Below are 23334 nucleotides of genomic sequence, written 5' to 3'. Positions count from 1 at the left end.
TGTGTATATAGCACAGTTACAAAGAAAAACTAATGTTTTAGAAGTTTCTTTATTTCATAATCTACAGAGTATCCTTTCTGTATTTGAGACTATTATTTGTGTGTTGTAGATATTGTAGATGGAAAATACTAGGTTTAGAAACTATTCTTAAGATCAAGGTATAAATGACAGGAAAACCTTTTTTTTTTTTTTTTTTAATGTTATGTTAGTCACCATACAGTACCTCATTAGTTTTTGATGTCGTGTTCCATGATTCATTGCATATAACACCTGGTTCTCCATGCAGTCTTTGCCCTCGTTAATACTCATCGGCACAGCAATCAGACAACAGAAAGAAATAAAAGGTATTCAGATTGGCAAAGAAGAAGTTAAACTCTTTATTTTCACAGATGATATGATACTTTATGTGGAAAACCCAAACGATTCCATCCCCAAATTACTAGAACTCATAGAGCAATTCAGTAATGTGGCAGGATACAAAATCAATGCGTAGAAATCAGTTGCTTTCCTATACACTAACAATGTCACTGTAGAAAGAGAAATTAGAAAATCGATTCCGTATACAGTAGCACCAATAGCACCAAAACCCATAAGGTATCTTGGAATAAACCTAACCAAAGAGTACAAGGATCTAGGAACTACAAAACACTCATGAAGGAAATAGAAGAAGATACAGAAAGATGGAAAAACATTGCATGCTCATGGGTTGTAAGAATAAACATTGTTAAAATATCTGTGCCTCCCAGAGCAATCTATACTTTCATTGCCATCCCGATTAAAATACCAAGAGCATTTTTCAAAGTGCTGGAACAAACAATCCTAAAATTTGTATGGAACCAGAAAAGACCCTGAATCAAAAGGAAGTGTTGAAAAGGAAAAACAAATCCAAAATTAAAATGTAGAGATTCTTCTTTTTTCAGTTCAGTGAATTATGCTACCTTTGGAGTGCTATGTTAAACTCTCAGATTATGCTGAGATAGCTTAAGATAAAGAGACCTCAATTGTTCAGTTTATTTGAGGGAGGAAAAAAGTCATCACAGAATTGGGAAAATGCAAATTGCTCCATTTTTGGAATGTATTAAAAGCTAGCAGGAATCTTTTTTTTTTTTTTGTCTATGATGTTCCTTTTCCCCTTTTTATTAGCTTTTGCTTCTCAATTCCTCAATTTATTTTGTCTCTATTTGTCTGTTCCTGTGTTTCTGATTTTTGATAAATAAGTATTGATACATAATTCTAAATTTTGTTTTGTTACCATAGGTTACCATACTACTTCAAAAGATGCAATAAATTAAGTTAAATTCACAAATTAGGATACTATCTTTAATTATCTTTTTCACGCTTTACTAAACACTTAAGGACAGAAAAACTGGATCTTGATTAAGGAGCATTAAAGAAGAGCTTTGATCATTTATTTAAGATAAATGCTATTATTGCTATTCTCAACTTCTGTTGTTTCATATGAGGAAAGATTTTTATCATAATGGTTACTGAGTCATCAAAAAGAAGGAAACCTTGGCATTTGCAATGACATGAATGGAACTGCTAGAGGGTATTGTGCTAAGCGAAACTAGTCAGTTAGAGAAAGACACATACCATATGATTTCACTCATATACGGAATTTAAGAAACAAAACATAGGGGAAGGGAAGGAAAAATAAGATAATAATTGAGAGGGAGACACTGAACTCAAGGAAATAAATTGAGGGTTGCTAGAAGGGAGTTGGGTATGGGGAAGGGATAATTGGGTGATGGGTATTAAGGAGGGCACTTGATGTAATAAATGCTAGGTGTTATATGCAACTGATAAATGACTAAATTCTACCTCTGAAACTAAAAAAAAAGAAAAGAAAAGAAAAGAAAATGACTTATATTCTCTGACTAGGGTAACTCTTAGTTGATATTCCCTTTGGGCAGTAACTTATTTTTGTATAATGAAATGTCTAGAAAATTATCTTTAATGCTGAAAATCATGAATTATATGACCTCTAAGAATTTAAAAAAGACATTGATATATGTTTTATGTTAATTAGAAAATAATGATGCTTTTTAAAAAGTTAACTAAAAAATTAACCTTTAATTTCTCTGAAAATTTTGTTTCTTTTTAACTGAGGTTGATTTATCATTCATTTTTAAAATGCTGAATTTTGTAAAATATGCATGTAGTATATCTTGTACACACACATTCTTATATACATATGTATATGTGATGTGATCTTGATTTCAAGTATTTTGAACTTCACATTTTAGTTTTTTCTTCTTTTGTATGTGGTAGCTTAGTATAGCCTGTATATAGATTTATTCATCCAAAGAATAACTATTTCCCAAAACGTAGCAGTTAATAAATAATAAAAATATCAGAATATGCTTGTGATATGAATATGAACAATACTGGATGTAGAAATCTGTAGGTAAATGTATGATGCTGTTTTACAGATTTTGAAACTAAGGTGCAGTAAGCTTAAGTAACCAAGATCACATATTTGTAATTCAACCTCAAATTAGACTATTTAGCTCTAAAAATGTCTGTGTTTTAAAATACGCATTGCTTTTCTACTATTTAATGAGGTTGTATTTAAAGGATTAGGAAGGATCCAGGTTCATCAAGTTACCCATTCAGGATGGTTTGGTTGTCACAGGGCACTGTTTCCTCATCTGTAATAATGTCCTTCAATATGAACCCAAGAGTGACACTGTATTGACTCTGCTATTTGTGTGTTTGTGGGTGGGTAGGTGGGCAGAGTGGTGAACTATATAACAATTCCAATTAAATTGTAGATTTTTGAAGTTGCTCAGAATTGCTTTATATATTATTTTTAAGTGGAAAATACTATTTTAAAGGAAATTATTACAATTTTAGTGAACTAATAAAATGTTTAAGTTACTCTTTTTCTAATTAAGAAATTTGTAATGTCTCAAAACTAGGTAGTTATCTTTTATCTTTTCTTTTTAAAAATACAGTGCCTTTACTTTCCCGTATTCTGCCTTCTGATGCATGTAAAATATACAAACAAGGTATCAATATCAGGTAAGGTGATTTGATATTTTTCTGAGTAACAGAAAATTGAGATTTAGAGAAAGGTTTTCTTTCTATATTAATAGGTTACATTTGGATGTAGTATTTAATAACTTAAACATGCTGTAATATATTCACAGTATATTATCTTATTTGAGACATCATACAGAGAAGAAACCAAAGATAAAATCTTGACTAAATCAACTATTCCTATTCAACTGCAGACTATCTAGGAGGCAAATAGAGTGAGGATCATGAATATCTTAAAATGGGAAGATCTAAGGTGGTTATCTCTCTGATCCTGACTTTATAAGGAATAGGGACACACATAAGGAGCACCCAACTCTTGTTCTTTTTTCACAATCCCTCTCATACCCCTCCCTCCTCTGCCTATCCATGCACTATTTGATCATCTGTCCTTCCAGGGAACACTTTAAGGCTAATTTTAATTTTCTTCTTCTTCTTTTTAAAGTTAAGATTGATTTTTGGGTCTGATGGTATTTATTTTACTCATTTTAGTTTTATCATTACTTATATATTAAACTTTATATTAATATAGGTATATTTAGGGGCGCTTGGATGGTTCAGTAGTTAAGCATCTGCCTTCGGCTTGGGTCATGATCCCAGGGTACTGGGATTGAGCCCCACGTTGGGCTCCCTGCTCAGCAGGAAGCCTGCTTTTCCCTTTCCCCCTCCCCTTGCTTGTGTTCCCTCTTTCACTGTGTCTCTGTCAAATAATGAAATAAAATCTTTTAAAAAAATACAGGTCTCTTTATAAATTACATATGTAAGATGTATATAATACTAATGAATATGCCAACTTATATATATATGTGTGTGTGTATTTATAATAAATATATATATATATGTCAGTAATTTTGTAAATCTGTGTCTCTCCATGTCTCCAGAATATTAATTTGGACATGTAAAGGTCTAGAACTGGAAATATCTTGAGACTATCTCATAAAAACTCTTTGTTTTAGTATTATTATTTTTAAGGATTTTATTTATTTATCTGACAGAGAGAGACACAGCAAGAGAGGAAACACAAGCTGGGGGAGTGGGAGAGAGAGAAGGAGTGGAAGGCAGAGCTTAATGCCTGAGTCACCCACGTGCCCCCAAAACTTTTCGTTTTATAGATGAGAAAATTTAGAGAGGTGAAGTGATTTTTATAAGAGCATATTGTGAATTAATGGCTGGGTCAGGACCTTTGACTTCCTATTCGTTATCACCATGTCACAAGGTAGAAATTTTAGAAGGTCAGCTCTGAGATTTATTAAAAGTTATATTAAATTACAGTGAAGAGATAATCTTTAGTTGAAAGTAAGTTCTACGGTAATTGTCCTCAAGCAGTCGAATTTGATTCAGGTGGATATTTCTGGTTTTTGTTTTTAAAAACAACCTCTTCAGATGTTTCTAATTATGGAAGTACTTAGGTACGTTAAATTCATAGTCCGTATAGAAATCTTGCAAAATACAGAAAAATAGAAGAAAAACTAGGAAAGGATTTGATAATGATGTAGATTTATTTCACAGCCTATTAACATTATATTATGATTTTTATCAAAAATTATTCATCATTTTAACAATGTTTAGGTGCTTGCCAAAGGTAGTAGATAATTTGGGAGAACATTATTATTTTCCATATACTACTTTTAAAAAGGTTAGTTTTAGTTCTGAGTCTTAAATGTAGGATAAAAGGAGCTTCTTTTAAAAAATTATTTCACATTTATATATGAATTTTATAAGTAAATGATATGCATATTACATAATAAATAAAGACAATGAAATAATAGTGCCAGAGAATATAGAGTAATAAAGATTAAGAGGAAGCTACTATAATTTATCAAGATGCTCAGTCCTGGGGCTTACAACCAACTGAGGATGAAGGAGATAAGTGATAGGTTCTAAAGCTCTCATTACCAAGTTTACCAAATTAATGGAAAGGCTGGGTTTTAGGATGTATGACAAAGGGTTTTTTTTGCATAGATGAGAGGAACCTAATAAAAAAAAACCATTAAGATTAAATAACTTTCAAATGTAAACATCATGAGATAGTTTTTTTTTTTTAAAACATCACTTCAAATGAAACTGAATTTTAAACTGTGTTCAAAGAAATCTTTAAAGTTTACTTGTGTTTCATGACAACCATGTGATCATTTAAAATATCTTCTCTGGTGTCAAGGAGTGGAAATAGGAAAGTATGAGTAACTTTATTTTTGAGAATATTAGTAAACATTTTCACTGTTAATAATTATGAGGCATTCTGTAACCACTGACTGAAATGATCAGGCCAAACTTTGCCTCTTCTCACACTTTTCCTGTCTCAAGAGAAGGCTCTATATTCTTTTTCATTGTTACTTGGCATTTTTCAAGCTTTTATCTCAAAAAGAATGTTTTCTGGGTTTTTCTTTTAACATTTTCTATTCAGATTTTTGCAGTTATATAATTTTTTTTTCATGGCTAATCACATGGCAAAAATTAAAAATATTTAGACTCAAATGTTTAAAGCAAGGAATAGTTAATACATTAAAATGCCATCATGGTAATTATATCCTTATGAGGCATGTGTAATACAGTAGGCCATCTAGTATGTCAGGGATATTCCAGAAAATGTACTGGGCAGTCTCCTTGTAATTGCAAATGATAAAAATACAAATAAAAATTGGCTATGAGTAATTTTATGTATGGCTACATCTAAGGTTTCAAATGTCACCATGTCTGTCTGTCTTCCTGTTCCTCTCTGTGCATCTCTTCCTTCACTGTTCTTATCTCTACCCCTTCCTTGTATCTCCATTCCTTCCAACCCACTACTGCTTTCATCCAGTTTAGGCAAGAAGGAAATGGAAGCAGGAGATTGTTCTGTTTCATTCCCTCTTTTATGTGGGGTGTGGAGTTCCCTGGTAGAAGTTTGAAGTCCAAATAGACCACTTATATAAAATGATCTTTTCTTTTTTTTTTTTTTTAAGATTTTATTTATTTATTTGACAGACAGAGATCACAAGTAGGCAGAGAGGCAGGCGTTGGAGGGGGAAGAAGCAGACTTCCCGCTGAGCAGAGAGCCCGATGCGGGCCTCAATCCCAGAACCCTGGGATTATGACCTGAGCTGAAGGCAGAGGCTTAACCCACTGAGCCACCCCAGTGCCCCTGATCTTTTCCATTTTGATATTATCAGTAGCTTACATCTTACAGAGGTAGGGGATGAGCCTCTTTTGCTGTCATTATTTTTTCTTATGCCACATATACAGGTAGTAACAGGGTATATTTAGTAGTACAGGCACTAGTAGTACAATAGCAGGCCCCTGGAGGTGGAGCAGGAGCTAGAATTCAGCAATAAAGCAGCAGGCAGGAGTCACCCCTTTAGAAGTTTGTGACTTGCTTTTTTTTTTTTTAGGGTTTCTTGATTTTATTCTGTGGGGGTGTATACATTTTATATGGTTTAGAAAGGAGAGCCTTGTATATAAGGTAACCATACTTCCCTCTTTGCTTTTGGTTCCTCCCTGTTACCCTAGCAAAATTATTATATCATCTTCACTTTTAAAAGGTAGTAATTTTGTTGATAAACTTATATGTAACCGCAGATACTCTTTTGAAGCAGCATCTAAGATATTTTGCAGTTCTCAGATTTTTCTGTGTAGGGAAAACAAGAATGCTTATTCCCTTTGCCTGGAATGAGAATTGAATAACTTAAATGAAGTAATGAATTCTTAGAAACTCAGTAGCTACGGTATAATCAGCACCTCTTAACAGCTGTGTCAACCCATTTTTTCGATTAAGTACTGTGTTTTAGCCGGTAAGAGAGATCCTAATGTGATCTACAAAGCCTAGTGAAAGATTGAAGCACTTTGGGGGACTTGTGAACTTTTCCATTCTAGTATATTCTGGAATTTCAACATACCGTGGTTTGTGGGATTTATGTGAGACCAATCCGTTGGGCCTAGACCATGCCAGGTCTTAGTTACCAAGGAGTGTGATAAATACACAAGTTTGTGAGTCCATGAATCTTCGGCACATAAATGATCCATAAGGTTTTTAGGCTATGGAATGATGGGAAAGAGACTGCTAATCTGAACCTGGGAAGTGAAACAGAAAGGACAAGAATTTGGAATAAGTTAAATGATTTATCTAGTTGAAGAATGAAACCAGGTTTGGTATTAGATGGCTAGGCTTAAGGCATAGATGTAGATCAAAAGAGCAAGACTGGACACATGGTCCTTAATCTGAGAATGTGGTCCATCTATTGCTGTATGTACCCTTCCTATATACTCTCATGAACTAGCAACATGGTTTTGTTGGGATCAAAGAATGTTAGACAAGTCAGCTTTCCATTAATGCCCTTCACAGTTGAAGTAACTTTTATGGAGTAGCTGCAGCAAGAGCAATGGTAGGGAACAAGGTATAGTTATGGAAATATTTGACCAATGTAGAAACAATCTTTTTCTTGTTTAAATAATAAAGTATATACTCAGGAAATTAAACATAGGAAAAATTTAATTTATACATTTACATATTTATACATTTAAATATTCTTTCTATAGAAATATTCTTTCTATAAAATTTATACATTTAAATATTCTTTCAGTGTTTTTAAATAAAATACTTTAACTTTTTACTATAAGTTTGACTTTGAAATATGGTGTTAGCATCAATTAAACAAGCAACAAAGCTTGTTTAATTATCATAGAGTTTTATCAAAATTTTATTTGTCAGGTTTCTCATCTATCCGTCTTTCACAGGCTTGACACTACTCTCATAGACTTTACTGACATGAAGTGCCAACGAGGGGATTTAAGCTTCATTTTCAATGGGGATGCGGCACCCTCTGAATCTTTTGTAGTATTAGACAATGAACAAAAAGTTTATCAGCGAATACACCATGAGGTGAGCATGTCATCTTGTCAGTATTTCTCTAAATGGATTTTTAAAAATACGTATGTATGCAACCAAACGTCAATGTAATTGTTTTAAAAGTCATAAAGTATAGGTGAGATGGTTCATTCCCAGTGCTTTCATTTCTTTACTAATATCTTTAAGGTTTTTTTGTTTGTTTGTTTTTTAATATTCAGATCTTCATCCTGACCTTCCATTGAGACCATTTGCTCATAATTCACTGATGATCTTCTAGTTAAATGAACTCCAACTTCTTTTAGTTCTCATTTGTAGCTCTGATTTGTTGCACCTGTGCCAGCCCTTTTACCATTTATTATCTTGCTACCTTAGCTTCTTTTAATCTTCCTGACCATCTCCATCCCCTTAGTAGCAACATCTCTTTTGGCTGTCCGTCTGTACTCTTTTTTTACTCTTTTACTGTCCTTAACTTTTTGGCTGCTTTATCTTCTCCCTCTTAAAATACAAAAATATCTTCCTTCTGTTACGTCGTTATCTCCCCATTGGTATTGCCTGTATAGCAACCACTGAAAAATCATATACACGTTTATCTTCATCCTTTTTTCCCTGAATGCCCTGCTATAAACCAAAGAAAAAGTTTTTCCTGTATCTATACATCATAGATAGCCTTAAAAATGTTTTTAAATCAACATTTTATTTTACCACTGTTGCTGTTCTTTTCTCTTCTTTCTTCTCCTCCCTTCTCTTCTCTTTCCTGGTACCTAACACGGGGCTTGAACTCATGACCCTGAGATTGAGACTGAGCTGAGATCAAGAGTCAGATGCTTAACTGACTGAGCCAACCAGGCACCCTGCTTTTCTTTTGGTTTTGTTTTTCAACATTTCATTTCCCTACATAGTCATTCACCACATCCTGTGGCTTCTTCCTTAATATCTCTTATTTTAGACCCTCCTCCTACTACCATGCCTATTGATGAGACTTTAATTACATTGTATGTATACTACTAAATACTTTCCTAACTGGCAGTGAGCAATGAAGATTTAGATTGGAAGAGGAGAAGAAAAAGAAGGTATTCCTTGTGGAGGAAACAGGATGAATAAAGTCAGGGAAGTGGGAATGAGAATGGTATGTTTGACAAACAGAAAAGAGGTCTGACTGTGGTGAAGGTTTCTGTTACTGAGAGTGGGCATGTGGTTTGTGGAAGGCTTTAAAAGCCAGATAAGATAAAAGAATCTGCTGTAGTTGGCAATAGAGAATCATGGCTCCTCAAGTAATTTAAGTGCTTTACAGATTTTTTCATTAAATCTTTAATCTATCAGAGCAAATAATTTTATTATCTCCATTTTACAGATTAGAAAATTGAGGCTTATAGGTGTTAAATGACATCTTCAAGTTCACACAACTAGTATGTAAGATGGGTTGGGAAAATAGGGAGATTAGAGGTAGGGAATTTATGGAAGTTTTTATTTTTTTACAGTTCTACAGTTGAGAAGTGATAAGGCTCTTGACTAGGATTATACAGTGAACACCTAAAAAAACTAGAATGAAAGATTGTGATTTGGTACTAGTTTGAATGTAGTAAATTAAGAATTAGAAAGATTTAAGGGTAAGTATAGTGCTTCTGCCTTGAAGAGTGGAATGATAGTGGTGCCAGTGATAGAACTGGAAGATCTGGAATGTATATGTTTGAGGTTTTAGATGATGTTAGTTTTGAGTCATTTGCTAAAATCAATGTACTTACTTCAATCCTGTCTTTATCAGACTTCTTGGTCTATTATTGGAAACTTAGTTCTTAAAATTATAATTTCCTTACGATTTGACTTTGGTCAAGCGATCTTTTCCCTTCTCTTCTTATTCTTTGTTGCCACCTCTTGAATATTGGTGTCCCCTCAATGTGGTTCTCATTTTGACAAACCGTCAGAATAATCTCGTCTATTCCTACATCTTGAGCCACCTACCACGGGTTGATGATAGATCTCTCAGTGGAGATCTATCTATGTAAGTTCCTAATGGATATCAGGTACCTCAAAATTCAGCTCATCTAAAACTTAATTCTCTTTTTTCCCCTCTAAACTCCAAACCTGCCCTCTCTCCCATTGTCCTTCATTTGATGAATGACATCATTCTCTATTCAGTCAGGAGACTGTGAGTTATTTTTGAAATATTTCTTGTATTCCATGTTTCCTAATTAGAGAACAAGTGTGGTCCTTTCTGTCTCCCTAATGTCTTATAATTACCTCTTTTTAATCATACCATTACTGCCACAATTCAGATATTCATTATCTCTCAACCGGACCGTTACAAAATGGTCATCAAAAACATGACTATCGGGCACCTGGGTGGCTCAGTGGGTCGGCTCGGGTCATGATCTCAGGGTCTTGGGATCGAGTCCCGCATCGGGCTCTCTGCTCAGCAGGAAGCCTGCTTCCCCCTCTCTCTCTGCCTGCCTCTCTGTCTACTTGTGATCTCTCTCTGTCAAATAAATAAATAAAATCTTTAAAAAAAAGAGTTATAAAAAACCAAACCAAAACAAAACAAAACATGACTATCCTGGTCCCCTTCTTGTCTGCTTCTAAATCATCCCATATATTGGAGATAGATTGAACATTGAAAGCAACTTCCTGAAACCTGCCTTCTTTAATGATACTTTAAAAGATTCCTGTTTCCTAAAGAATGAAATCCAAATTCCTTCACATGACCTGGAACCCTCTGTGACCTGACTTTTGCTTATTTTTCCAGCCTGATTTTATTTTACTATCTTAGATACCCTCATACTGAGCTCTTTGCAGTTTTTCAGATGTGCTATGCCATTTAGAGCCTCATTCCTTTGTTCACATTGTTTCCACCTCCTGGAATGCTCTTCTTCTTGTACTTCATACTTTTGGGGCATCTACTTAGTGTTACTTCCTCCTTTGCCAGGTGACCATTATTTTCTTCATGCTCCTACTGAATCTGGTACTATAGTGCTTCTAATGCTATATTCATTTATGTGGCATTCTTCCTCTGCTTCCCATGGTTCCTTTAGTTGTATTCTCTGGTACCTAATATAGTGCATCAATACATTCCAGGCTGGAGTTTGTCAAACACTTTCTGTAAAGGGAGAAAGAGTAAATATGTTAGATATTTATATATATATTTTGGGCCAGATGGTCTCTGTCACAACTACTCAACTCTGCTTTTAGTAACCTAAAAATAGGTATAGAGAGTATTTCAATGAATGAGTGTGGCTATACTCCAATTTATTTATAAACACAGGTAGTACACTGGATTTTGCCTACTGGCCATAGTTCACCAGCCTTTATTCTAGACTCTTGGATAATTTATTAAATAATTTGACCTCTTGCATATTAAAGACAATAGGTTAGCTACTAGGCAACAAGTGAGCTAGAAGCATGGCATTGAAATAGAAGCCAGAGAGTAAGGCTACTAGTGTAAATATTAGCTAATCTTAAAGTAGCAATGGAATTATGAAAGGATTGGTATTTAGGGTGTATGTGTGTGTGTGTTTTATACCTAAAAAAATATAGAAAAGCTTGATTTTGAGCATCAGTCCTCAAGGCAGGGAATAGTTATTGTTTATTCTAATATATATACGTAAATAATAACTGTTCAATAAATGTTTCTTTAACAAATGTTATTAACGATTGATCTTTTTCAATGATGTGGTTAGGAGATGGCCTGTCTATGATTTTTAGAAGAGTTCTGTTGCAAAAGTTTATTTAAAAAGAGCGTTTTTGAAACTTAAGGCAAATTTCTTCATAGACAGTGTTGTATATAGTATTGTTCTGAAGCTAATACATGAAATCCTAATTGATTTAGAATATATTTGAAACATAATGCCTGATAGTTCTATACCTATGCCAGCTAAAGTTTTTCTTTAGAAAACTGTGTTCAGAGTTAGTTTGGTTATTGGAGCTACATTTTCACCTCTTACAGCTTTAGCATTAATGTCAGGATTTTTCATTCTTCACTTGTAAGGGTGAAGGAAATGGCCCTGTTCCAGTCCCAGGGTATTGCTGTGGTTTTGTTTTTGTTTTTTTTTTTTTTTTTCTATTGACTTATAAGTTCAGAAATAGATTATATCTGGGTGAAGTTTGGTGGTTAAGAATAGAAAATGGGCCTCTTGGGAAGCTAGAAATCTGGAGATAGGGCAAATAGAGCCTCTAATCATATCTTATTCCCTAGTCACTTCTCTAGTTTATGGCTTTTTTCTCCTTCTTTCCCCTTAGGACACTGTAGTCCTAAGTATCAGAGATTCTCTTCTTGGCCTATTAGAGAATAGAACCTCATTTTATACCTACTCATTTACCCTTCTGTACCTGATCATTTAGTCTTCTATCTCTGAAGCAAGCACAAACCTTTTTTTCTCACTTAAAAAAATAATTATTAATCAGTTATTATATATCAGCACTGGGAAATATTTAGAGGATAAACCAGAAACAAGACTAATTATTATGTTTTGAAACTATGGTTTTTAATTTTTGGGTTCCCTTTCTTGCTATAAGGAATATAGAGAGGATCGCTTTTCTTCTTTCCTTCTCTCCTCTCTTTCTCGTCCTTTCTCCTTCCATTCCTTCCACTTACAGTTATTGGGAAAGGAAGGCTCAAATGATAGTGGTGGGTCTTTGGAGGAAAAAGAGTTAAAGTAAGATTGATCTATATTTGAAGAAAATCTGGATAAGGGAATTTTGTCTCAGACCTCTCAACTTAATCTTTTAAAATTGCTCTACATACTCTATATTTCTGTAATCAGTAACCCAGTATTGTTTCCATGACCTATCTTTAATAATATAAGAGTACTGTATTTTATGTGCCCCATATTTACAGATTTATAATTAGCCATAATTCTAGTTCATTTAGAGATATAGAGTTAAAACTTCTATAATTGGTTTTTAGATTAAGACTTAACATTTTTTAGAATCTGTCCTTTTTGGTTTTAAAATCTGTAACATTTAATTGTTGATATTTTCATATGTAGTACTAATAACCTTTGGAAACCTAGATTCTTATATTTAACTTATACCCCCACTGCAGGAATCAGAGATGGAAACAGAAGAAGAGGTTGACATTTTAATGAGTAGTGATATTTACTCTGCAACTTTATCAACCAAATCAATTTCTTTCACGCGTGCCCAAACAGGATGGCTTTTTCGGGAAGATAAAACAGTATGTGTAAATCTTGATTTTTCAACTTTAAAAATTGCCCAGTATTTCATGTTACCAAAATGACGTGGTGGAAATGTGGAAGAAGTAGCTTACTGAATTGTCTCCCAATGGTTTATTCCCTCCTCCTTAATCCAGATAGGGAATTATAATGGTTGTTTACAGAGTTAGAAGATATTCTTATAGAATCAAGGAGAGAAAGTTTAGCTCATTTGACTTTTGTTGAGAAACATTCTTGCTGTCAGCTGCCTTGTTATTCACAGGGAAACATGGTTCCATTACCTTTCTAATGCTTTTATTCCTTAAGACCACAAAGAGGGATACACTTTTGAATTCGTTTCCCCGAACCTTTCTTTTTTCTACTTTTAGACTTTTACATATTTAAAACTATTTACTCACTCAGTATCCGTTTCTCAGTATTCCATTCGTATGACTGGAATTAAATAAGCTTATGTTTCTAAAAAAATAAATAAGCTTTCATTTCTATAACAGTCATTAAATTAAATTTCCATGGAGGTTCCCTCATTTGTGAATTATAAATTCTTTCCATAATTCCCATTTCATCTGCCAGCAAGAGGTTATATAAGGCTATTCAAAATATATTTAAAAATTTTTAAATAGATCTAAGAGAAGCATTTTATAAAGTTTTAAATACAATTAATAAGTCATCACAGAGGCAACTGGTTAGCTCGGTCAGTGGAGCATGCAACTCTTGATCTTAGGCTTAGGAGTTCAAGTCCCACACTGAATGTAGAGATTACTTAAAAGAAAAATCTTAAAAAAAAAAAAAAAAGAAGAAATCACATAGGTGAGGGCAAGATCTACTGCTTTCAATAGTTGGGTTTTAAAAATTCTGTTTTATTACATAGAGTAGAAATGAATATATTCTTACTGGAAAAGCAAAATAGGTTTTATTAGGGTTCCCTGAGGAGGAAATTGGTAGGAGATCACTCTCTTTCTATATCTCTATATCTCTACATGTAGATACATGTGTACCTACCTATATACAAAGATTTGGATATAGAGAAAGAAGGTGGGAGGGGTTTAATTACACACAAAAAACAAAAAACAAATAATAAAAAAAACCCCACAAAAAAACCCTCCACAGTAAAATCTAGGCAGTGTTAGACCAGACAACTGGGCACCATAGTCTAGTTAAATTTATACAAAATTAATCACCACACAACCTTATACAAAAACATGAAAAGATTGCTTATTACTAACTCAGTCCCCAGAGTACTTTGTAGAGAATTATGCATTTGTATATCCTCTAGATCATTTTTTATTCTCTGCATACATAAATATGTATCCATAGTAATATGTATCTTTAGTTGTTGATATTTATTTTTTCTAGTGTTATATTGTGTTGTTTTGTAGCTTTTTTCTTCACTCTTTAGTAGGTTTAGAAAATTTTTTCTTATCAGTAGTATCACGTCATTCCTTTTGGCAACTGCATAGTATTCCATTGCATGGATATATTGTAGTGTATTTATCTAGTCTCTTATTTATGGACATTGTGATAAATGACACACAATTGTGCCCAGTTTTCTGCTATTACAAGTAATATTGCATTTACCATCCATATATATGGCCTTGCATTGTCTCTTAAGGATAGCAAAAAGTGGAATGGTTGGATTATGAAATGTATATACTTAAAATTTTTATTGATATGATGATTTACTTTTAATAAATTCTCTTTCATTATAAGATTTCAAAAACTGAGAATTACCTCCTGAGAATTTCTCAACCACAGATAAATTCTCACTATTAGATGTAGGTTCATGAACTTTATTTTCAAAACATATTTGGCAGCAAATAGTATAGGATTACCAGTTGTAAGCTCCCACACTGCATCCATTTGTTGGCTTGAAGTCTTATTTGTACTCTGTTCTTCTGGACAGCATTAGAAGGATCACCTCAAGAGAAGATAAAAATTGAAGCTGCTATTCATCTAGTGCTACTGCTAAGCAGCTCAAAGCTCTTGAACAGCGTCTAGGTGATCTTCTTAAATCTTTGACAGGTAAGGAGGGAGTCAGTAATACTTACGGTTCCCATTTTATAGGTAGAAACAGGTGCAGAATGCTTTACTTTTTGATGATTGGTAAGAAGGCCACCATGAACAAGATGGACATGAAAATAGCCCTAAACATGTAATTTTGGAATGCCAGAAAACGTCAGTAAGATGGAGACCAAGTGATTTTCATGTAGTTAGAAATAGGAAGCTTGTTTTCAGTAAGCTTTTGATCATGGTTTTTGTAGCAAGGTGTTTGAAACTGACCTCCCATGGGTTTGAAAAAGGTTGAAGGTTAATGTTGAAGGAGGTCTTCATTGAAAGGAAATAACAGCTGTTTCCTTGATACCATTTATATCACTTGCATTTCCTTATCCCAATCCATAACGTAAACACTTAATTGTAATTGTATTGGTGAGCAAGACTATTCTGTCGTTCTCTCTTCTTTATTGAAAGCAGCTAGCAACCGTAACTTGAAGTTAGATCTTGTTAGAGAATAGAGTATTGGAGCAGGTAATTGTTTCTAGTTGTGCTAGGGATTCCTATGTGAATTAGAGTATTTCTTTTTATTCTGCTTTTTTTTCTATCTATAAAATGGGAACAGTAATTATCCCTGACCCCTCCTTGTTACTCATGATTGAATATCAGCTAAAAAAGTTTTCAGATAGCTTCGTGCTACTTGGGAAAAGATTCTAAAGGAATACTATGTGGTATTTTTATTTAAATTTAATTCATTTGCAGATTTACTACCATACATCTTGTGTGTTTAAAATTTTCATTTACAAATGTGAAATGTATAGTTTAAATATTTTTCAATTTAATAGAATATGTAAGATAATTTGATAAGCTCAGTTACCAAAGGGAGTATTTATTTTCACCTAAATGTTACATGTTATGGAAAAACGTATATATTACTTTGAAACTTTCTTTTTAATCTAAGATAAACTTAATTCATTTTATTATTTTGAAATATTTGAGTATTTTATTATTTTGATTATTTAATTTCATTTTAGGAAAGAGTAGGAAACTTTTTGGCAGACTTTTATCTGGTGAATGGACTTGTTTTAGAATCAAGAAAAAGAAGAGAACATCTTAGTGAAGAAGATATTCTTCGAAATAAGGCCATTATGGAGAGTTTGAGTAAAGGTGGAAACATAATGGAACAGAATTTTGAGGTATAATGTTTACTTCTAATTTATAATGTTCTAATAAGACTTCATTCCTGGCACTCAGTTAATTTATATAAGTACACTAAGTACACTCACAGTTTTTTTTTTTAATTAATTAATTATTATTATTATTATTATTATTTTTTACTCTATGTCACCTTTTATTTTTCTTTAATAGGGTCTTTGGTAATTTTTCGTTAATGTATTATTGGTCTTTGAGTCTTAATTAATAGATAAAAATTGTTTTATAAGCATGAAACCAAGTGTTAATTTTTAATCCGTGTCCCTTCGCATATCTTCTTTTTCCTACTTCACCAACTGAAATCTTGTGTTGCTTTGAAGACCCAGCCAAAGATTTACTCCCCTTATAAAGTCATTTCTAATCTATACCTTCCCATAAGTTTTGTGTAGCATGTGTATATTAAGAACATGCTATCTGCAAAAAATTGTGTGACAGTAGGGGAAGGGGAGGGGAAGTTAGGAAATACAAAGGTATATGAGACATCGTCACTGGGATATTAAATTTATTTTTTATTTTGAAAATTTTAGATTTTAGATTTACAAAAAAGTACAAAGAATTCCTCAGTACTCTTCGAAATTTCCCAGATGTTAACATTTAATTACAATGGTATAGCAGTGTTTTACAAATTAAAGGTGGCATAGGGACCTCTTAATTTAGGGACCCCACTAATTTAGTGGGCTGTGACCACCCTTTTTAAAAAAGAAAAAAAATTAGAACCTCAACGAAGATGTTAGAGTAAAACCAGAAGACATGACATGTAGTATGGGTCATTACTTTATGAGATAATATTTTAGGGGTGTGTGTGTTTATAAATACGGATATGTGTGAGTGCTGGTTTGAAGTGTCAAATGTGAGTCACAGTAGTAAAAAGATTAAAGGTTACTATAAGGAGGCTTGAATCCCTTGAATGTTTAGTTTCTTTCCTATGGTATTGTGCCAATTATGTTTTAGGGATAGATAAACTTTTCAGAACAATATGCCAGGTTCCAGCTAATGCATGGTAATGCCGTACATGCCAGGAAAATATTTTAATGTTTCGAAAGTTCATTTGTTTAGTGTAACAGCTGTAGTTTAGTTAAATAAGTGTAGGATATAAAATGTCTAAGAATCCTTATTAAATGTTAAAGTTGTGATTATGCCAGTGTAGTGTGATCCTGTCCCCTCATGCCAGATCCTCTTTGTACGCCTTTTTCTTTTTCCTGGGATAGAGCACTACAGGCCTTCATTTTCAGGAAGACTTCTGGTATTTACTGATCTCTTGATCAGTAAGAGATATAGGACACGATATGCTCAGGAAATAGAAATGCAGATGAACTGAGAGAGGGAATGCTGAGCTCAGTCTTTAACAAAGCTGCTACTCTCTCCCATCATTGACCAGACAAAAGTCCATTTATTTGGACTTGCGTTGTGATTAAAATTTTATTGGACTTGTTTTTTTAAAAAATGGTTTTGTTTTGGTGGTAGTTATTGCTGCCTTTGTTTAAGTTTGGCAATAAACTATTTGGGGATGAATACATAGAAATAAAACTTTATAAAATAGAATTTCATGGGCCATTTGCCATTTGTCTTCAGTTGTCTGATTTATCTACATTTAAACTTAACAGTACGCAACATGATTTCCTTTAGGGCAGAGATTATAACCTGATGCACCTAATTGTTAATAGGGCCTTTAAATGGCATTTTAATCAGCAGTAGTTTTGAACTTTGAACTTAAAACATAGTTTAATTCCAACTGAGTATATAATAGAACAAAATAATATGAAATAAATTTACTCGTTAAGCTTTTAATTTCTACGCAGAAATCAAAGGAAACATTTCCTCTGTTAAGCATAGCCTTTTGAACTGTATAGTTCTTCATGAATATTTAAAATCAGCTCATCAGTTTCTACAAAAGATGAAAAACGTGGTAGGATTTTGATTAGGATGATTTTGAATATATAGATCAGTCAGTTTTTACATAAAGGTTTGCTTGATTTTTCTGAATTCAGCTTTTAATTTTGAGATAGTTATAGGTTCACATACATAGTCATAAGAAATAATACAGAGATTCTACATATATACCTCACCCAAATTCCTCAAATGGTAACGTTTTACAAAACAGTAATATAATAGCATAACAGGGTATTTGCATTTATAGTCAAGATATAAAACGTGTCCCTCACCATAAGATTCCTCCTATTCCCCTTGTGTAGGCATACCTTTTGCTTTTTGTGCCTTTCCTGTCCTTTATCCCTGGTAACCATTAATCTATTTCTCCATTTTCAAAATTTTATCATTTCAAGAGTACTGTGTATAACCCTTTGAGATTGCCCCCCCCCACCCCACTCAGCTTAATTCCCTGGTAATTTTTCCCAGTTGTAAATCAATAGTTTGTTGGTTTTACTGCTGCGTAGTCATCCATGTTATGATTGTACCATAGTTTGGTTAACTATTACCTGTTGAAGGACATTTGGGTTGTTTCCAGTTTTGCTATTATGAATAAAGCTGCCAAAAATGTTCACATACAGGTTTTTGTGTGAACGTAAGTCTTTATTTCTCTGGGATAAATGCTCTTTGGGAATGCATGAAGCTGGCTGCTTGTGTGTGTGCTTGAGGAGTAAATGGGCAGAGGGACCCTTGGGGAGTGGGCTGTAGAACCCTGTGTGCCTCACTGCCCTAGTGGCTCTAGAAGACAGTTCATGCCAGTTGTCTGATTTGTCTACTCTGCGTACCATTCAGACTGTAATTTGGCCCAAGCAAGAGCATTTGTTCTGTGGGGTCCCAAACAGACCAGGTTCAGCTAGCCACTTGCCATTGGCAAGATCCAAAGGCAGACAAGTGGTGGTGAAATAAGAAAAGACTTTATTTTGGTGAGGCCAACACTAGGAAGATAGCTAACTGATGTCTCGAAGACTATGCAAAGTGCTGAAAATACTCCTGGTTTTTGTAAGGAAAATGTGGGACAAAGGTATGTGGGTACATCTGCTGGACAGTAAGGGTCAGGTTGATCATTGCCCTGGAGTCAGTCATGCAGGGTCTTGCTGGTGTTGGGGCAGTTCTTACTGGGTTTCTGTCAAGGTTTCTGTCAAGGTATCCTTTGCCTGTAGGGTTTTTTTTTTGTTGTTTTTTTGTTTTTTTGTTTCTGTTTTTGTTTTTGTTTTGTCTGAGTTAAGATAACTGGAAAGAAGGAATTAATTAAAAAGTACAGACTGAGGTCAATTGTAGGTGGTTTTGAAGTCCTTTTTCAATACTCATCTCTAGAATGCCCAGATACTGTCTTTGCTCTGTTCCATCCAGAACTTCCTCCATAATGAAGAGTTCACATCCCTCGCTTCCGGGGTTGGGCTTGGGGTTGGGATGATGGGGGTGAAGGGAGGGTTCTGCACTCAGGTTCAAGTACAATTAAGAGTATAGTTGCTGGGTTGTATGTTTAGTTTTGTGAGAAACTGCCAGAATGTTTTATATTTTCCATTCTTGGAAACAGCGTATGAACGATTGTTTCTTTCATCCTTTCTGACACTTGATATTGTCACAATTTTTATTTTACCCATTCTTTTTTTGGTTTTTATTATTTTTTTATTATTTATTTTACTATTTCTGATAGTGTCTTACTTAGCTCTTATATGGATAACAAAATACCAGAAACTGGATGGCTTAAACCATGGGAATATATTTTTCACAGTTCTAGAGCCTGGAAAGACCAAGAACATAAGCATGCTGGCCTGTTTGCTTTCCAGATATGGGTTTTCTTACTGACTTACAGATGGCTGACTTCTTGCTGTGTTCTTAGGTGGGGGAGAACACTCTGTTCACTCTGTTCGCTCCTTATCTTAGAAGAACAGAAATACCATCATGTGAGTCTTGCCCTTACGACCTCATCTAAAACTAATTATTTCCCACAAAAATAGACTCAAAATGGATGAAAGACCTAAATGTGGGACAGGAATTCATCAAAATCCTAGAGAACACAGCAACCTCTGTGATCTCTGCCACAGCAACTTCTTGCTAGACACATCTCCAAAGGCAAGGGAAACAAAGGCAAAAATGAACTATTGGGACTTGATCAAGATAAAAACCTTATGCACAGCAAAGGAAACAGTTGATAAAACCAAAAGACAACTGACAGAATAGGAGAAGATATTTGCAAATATCTTATCAGATAAAGGGCTAGTATCCAAAATCTATGAAGAACTTACCAAACTCAATACCTAAAAAACAAAGAATCCCCTTAAGAAATGGGCAGAAGATATGAATAGACATTTCTCCAAAGAAAAGATACAAATGGCCAACAGACACATGAAAAAAGGCTCCACGTCACTTGGCATCAGGGAAAATACAAATCAAACCACAATGAGATACCACTTTACACTGGTCAGAATGGCTAAAATTAACAAGTCAGGAAATGGTAGATGTTGGCGAGGATGTGGAAAAGGGTGAATCCTCTTAGACTGTTGGTGGAATGTAAGCTGGTGCAGCCACTCTGGAAAATCGAATGGAGGTTCCTCAAAAAGTTGAAAACAGAGCTACCCTGCAACCCAGCAATTGCACTACTCCAAAGATTTTGTGGTTTGGGGTTTACCACAAAGATACAAATATAGTGATCTGAAGGGGCACCTGCACTCCAATGTTCATAGCAGCAATGTCCACAGTAGCCAAACTATGGAAAGAGCCCAGATATCCATTGACAGATGAATGGATAAGGAAGATGTAGTATGTATATACAATGGAATACTTGTCAGCCATCCAAAAAAAAAAAAAAAGATATCTTGCCATTTGCAATGATATAGATGGTACTAGAGGGTATTATGCTAAGTAAAATAAGTCAGAGAAAAGAGAAAGACACTTATTATATGATCTCAAGTCATATGTGGAATTTAAGAAACAAAGCAGGATCATAGCAGAAGGGAGGGGAAAATATGAAATTAGAGAGGGAGACAAATCGTAAGAGACTACCATATGAAACAAACTGAGGGTTGCTGGAGGGGAGCGGGGTGGGGGATTGGGGTAACTTGAGTGATAGACATCAAGGAAGACTTGTGATATGATAAGCAATGGGTATTATTTAAGACAGATTAATCACTGAATTCTACCTCTGAAACTAATGATACATTATATATTAGTTAATTGAGTATAAATTTTAAAAAATGTTAACTGGGAGAATAGTTGGAAGATCCTACCAGTGAGAATGTTGGGGATAGCCCTTGGCATGTTGTAGTAGCTGCTTTTGCTTCATCTGTGTTTGTCAGCTCTTTTGAATTCCTTAGGACAGAGAAGATTTTGCCAGGTTTCCTTTGTTTCATTTTGCTTTGCTTTGAAGCCCTGTGCAGCGTAGGTGCTGTGATACTGAGTCACACTTCCCAGCCATCACTATCTTTGTGTTCCCTATCATCTTAGAGATATTTGGCCTAGGAAATTGGATGATACTAGTCCATAAGCATACACTTGGCAGAGGAGGTGGCAGAATAGCTCAGTGGCCCAGAGGAAGCCCTTCTGCAGAGTGTTTTATTCTTTTTACTGCCTTAGATGCTGATAGTCAAAGGAGGGCCTTGATGCTTGTTTATAATTTATGCCTATCTAATTTTCATGAGGTGAGGAGGCCTGTAATGAAGATCACATTTAGAGAGATGTTTGAAAAATAAAAAAGGAAAACCAGAAGCAGTGCTGAGGAGTATGCAGAAAGTGCAGGAGCTGTGGCACAAGGTGAATGTCACAACTGAGTGTTACATTTAGTTCTGAATTTCCTCCTAGCGAGGGGAAGACTGGAAATACAGGGAATAATATAGTGTGCATTCCATGAAAGGAAGAAATATGTGTGTGGTTTTGTGACTGGATGGAGGTTTTAGCTAATGATGTGGTGCTAATCATTTTGCAATATATAAATGCATCAAATCAACATGTTGTACACCATAAACTCATAGAATGTTATATGTCAGTTATATCTCAATAAAACTAAGGCAAAATATTAAAAAAAAAATCTAATTACCTCCTTAAGCCCCCACCTCAAACACCATCACATTAGTAGTTAGAGTTTTAGCAGATGAATTTTGGAGGAATATAAACATTCAGTATATAACAGATAGTGAGTAGTGCTATCTCATTGTTTTATTGCATTTCCCTAATAGCCAATGATATTTCAGTGCTCATCTCTTCATGTGCTTATTTGCCGTAAAATATACAGATTTATATCCTCTCTGATAAAATGTCTCTTCCTATCTTTTTCCCATTATCTAATTGGATTATTTCTTTACTGTTGAGTTTTTAAAATTTTTTATATATTCTAGATACTCATTCTTTGTCAGGTGTGTGTGCAGGTATTTTTTCCCCTACTCTGTAGCTAATTTTTTTATCCTATTAAATGGGTCTTTTGAATAGAAAAAGTCCAATTTTGATGAGGTCCAGTTTATTAGTTTTTGTTTTATGACTTCTACCATGTCTGTGCTTAGCTCCAAGTCCCTTAGATTATCTTCTGTATGTTTTTGATCGAAGTCTTATATTTCTACATTTTACATTTAAGTCTATGAATTAATTTTGTTTAAGGTGTGATATATGGTCAGGGTTTATTTTTTTGCCTTGAATGTCCAGTTGATTTAGCGCCATTAAAAAAAGAAAAGGTTCATCCTTCCTCCATTGAATAACCTGCTGGAATTTTTACTGGAGTAGTGTTGAATTTGTAAATTAAAGTGAGAGTGCTTGATATCTTAAAAATACTGAATTTTCTGTTTCATGAACCTGGTGTATTCTCTACATTTATTTAGATCATCTATATTTTATCTCAGAAGTGTTTTATAGTTTTTAGTATATAAGTCTTACTCACATTTTACTAAATTTCTCTCTCAAGCATGTAGTATTTTTTAGTGCTTTCATAAGTGGTAATGTTTTTAGATTTCATTTTCCAGTCATTCCTTGATAGTATATAGAAATACATATGACATATCCATATTGCTAAATTAATATATTATGTAGTTTTTGTAGATTCCTTAGGATTTTCTACAGATGATCATGTCCAGTCATAAAGGTTTACTTTTTCATTTCATTGTTTTTCTTACCTTATTATGCTGGGAAGTAACACCAATATAATGTTGGATAAAAGTGTTGAGACTAGGTGCCATGCTTTTTTCCTGAAGGGAT

General features: G+C 34.0%; 1 protein-coding gene across 1 annotated transcript in view; it reads left to right on the top strand.

The window, feature by feature from the left end:
- The window catches only part of ANKRD13C (ankyrin repeat domain 13C), a 97069-nt gene that overhangs the window by 51139 nt on the left and 22596 nt on the right, over positions 1 to 23334 (top strand). Inside the window, exons 6-9 of the mRNA XM_059375097.1 lie at positions 2958 to 3024; positions 7750 to 7894; positions 12897 to 13028; positions 16050 to 16211. Of these exons, the coding sequence (XP_059231080.1) occupies positions 2958 to 3024; positions 7750 to 7894; positions 12897 to 13028; positions 16050 to 16211 (506 nt within the window). The remainder of the gene's footprint in view (positions 1 to 2957; positions 3025 to 7749; positions 7895 to 12896; positions 13029 to 16049; positions 16212 to 23334) is intronic.

Source organism: Mustela nigripes, chromosome 14, assembly GCF_022355385.1.
Source record: "Mustela nigripes isolate SB6536 chromosome 14, MUSNIG.SB6536, whole genome shotgun sequence".
Classification (NCBI taxonomy): Eukaryota; Metazoa; Chordata; class Mammalia; order Carnivora; family Mustelidae; genus Mustela; species Mustela nigripes.
Note: the sequence above shows the minus strand (reverse complement) of the source record. Positions and strands in the feature narration are given on the sequence as shown.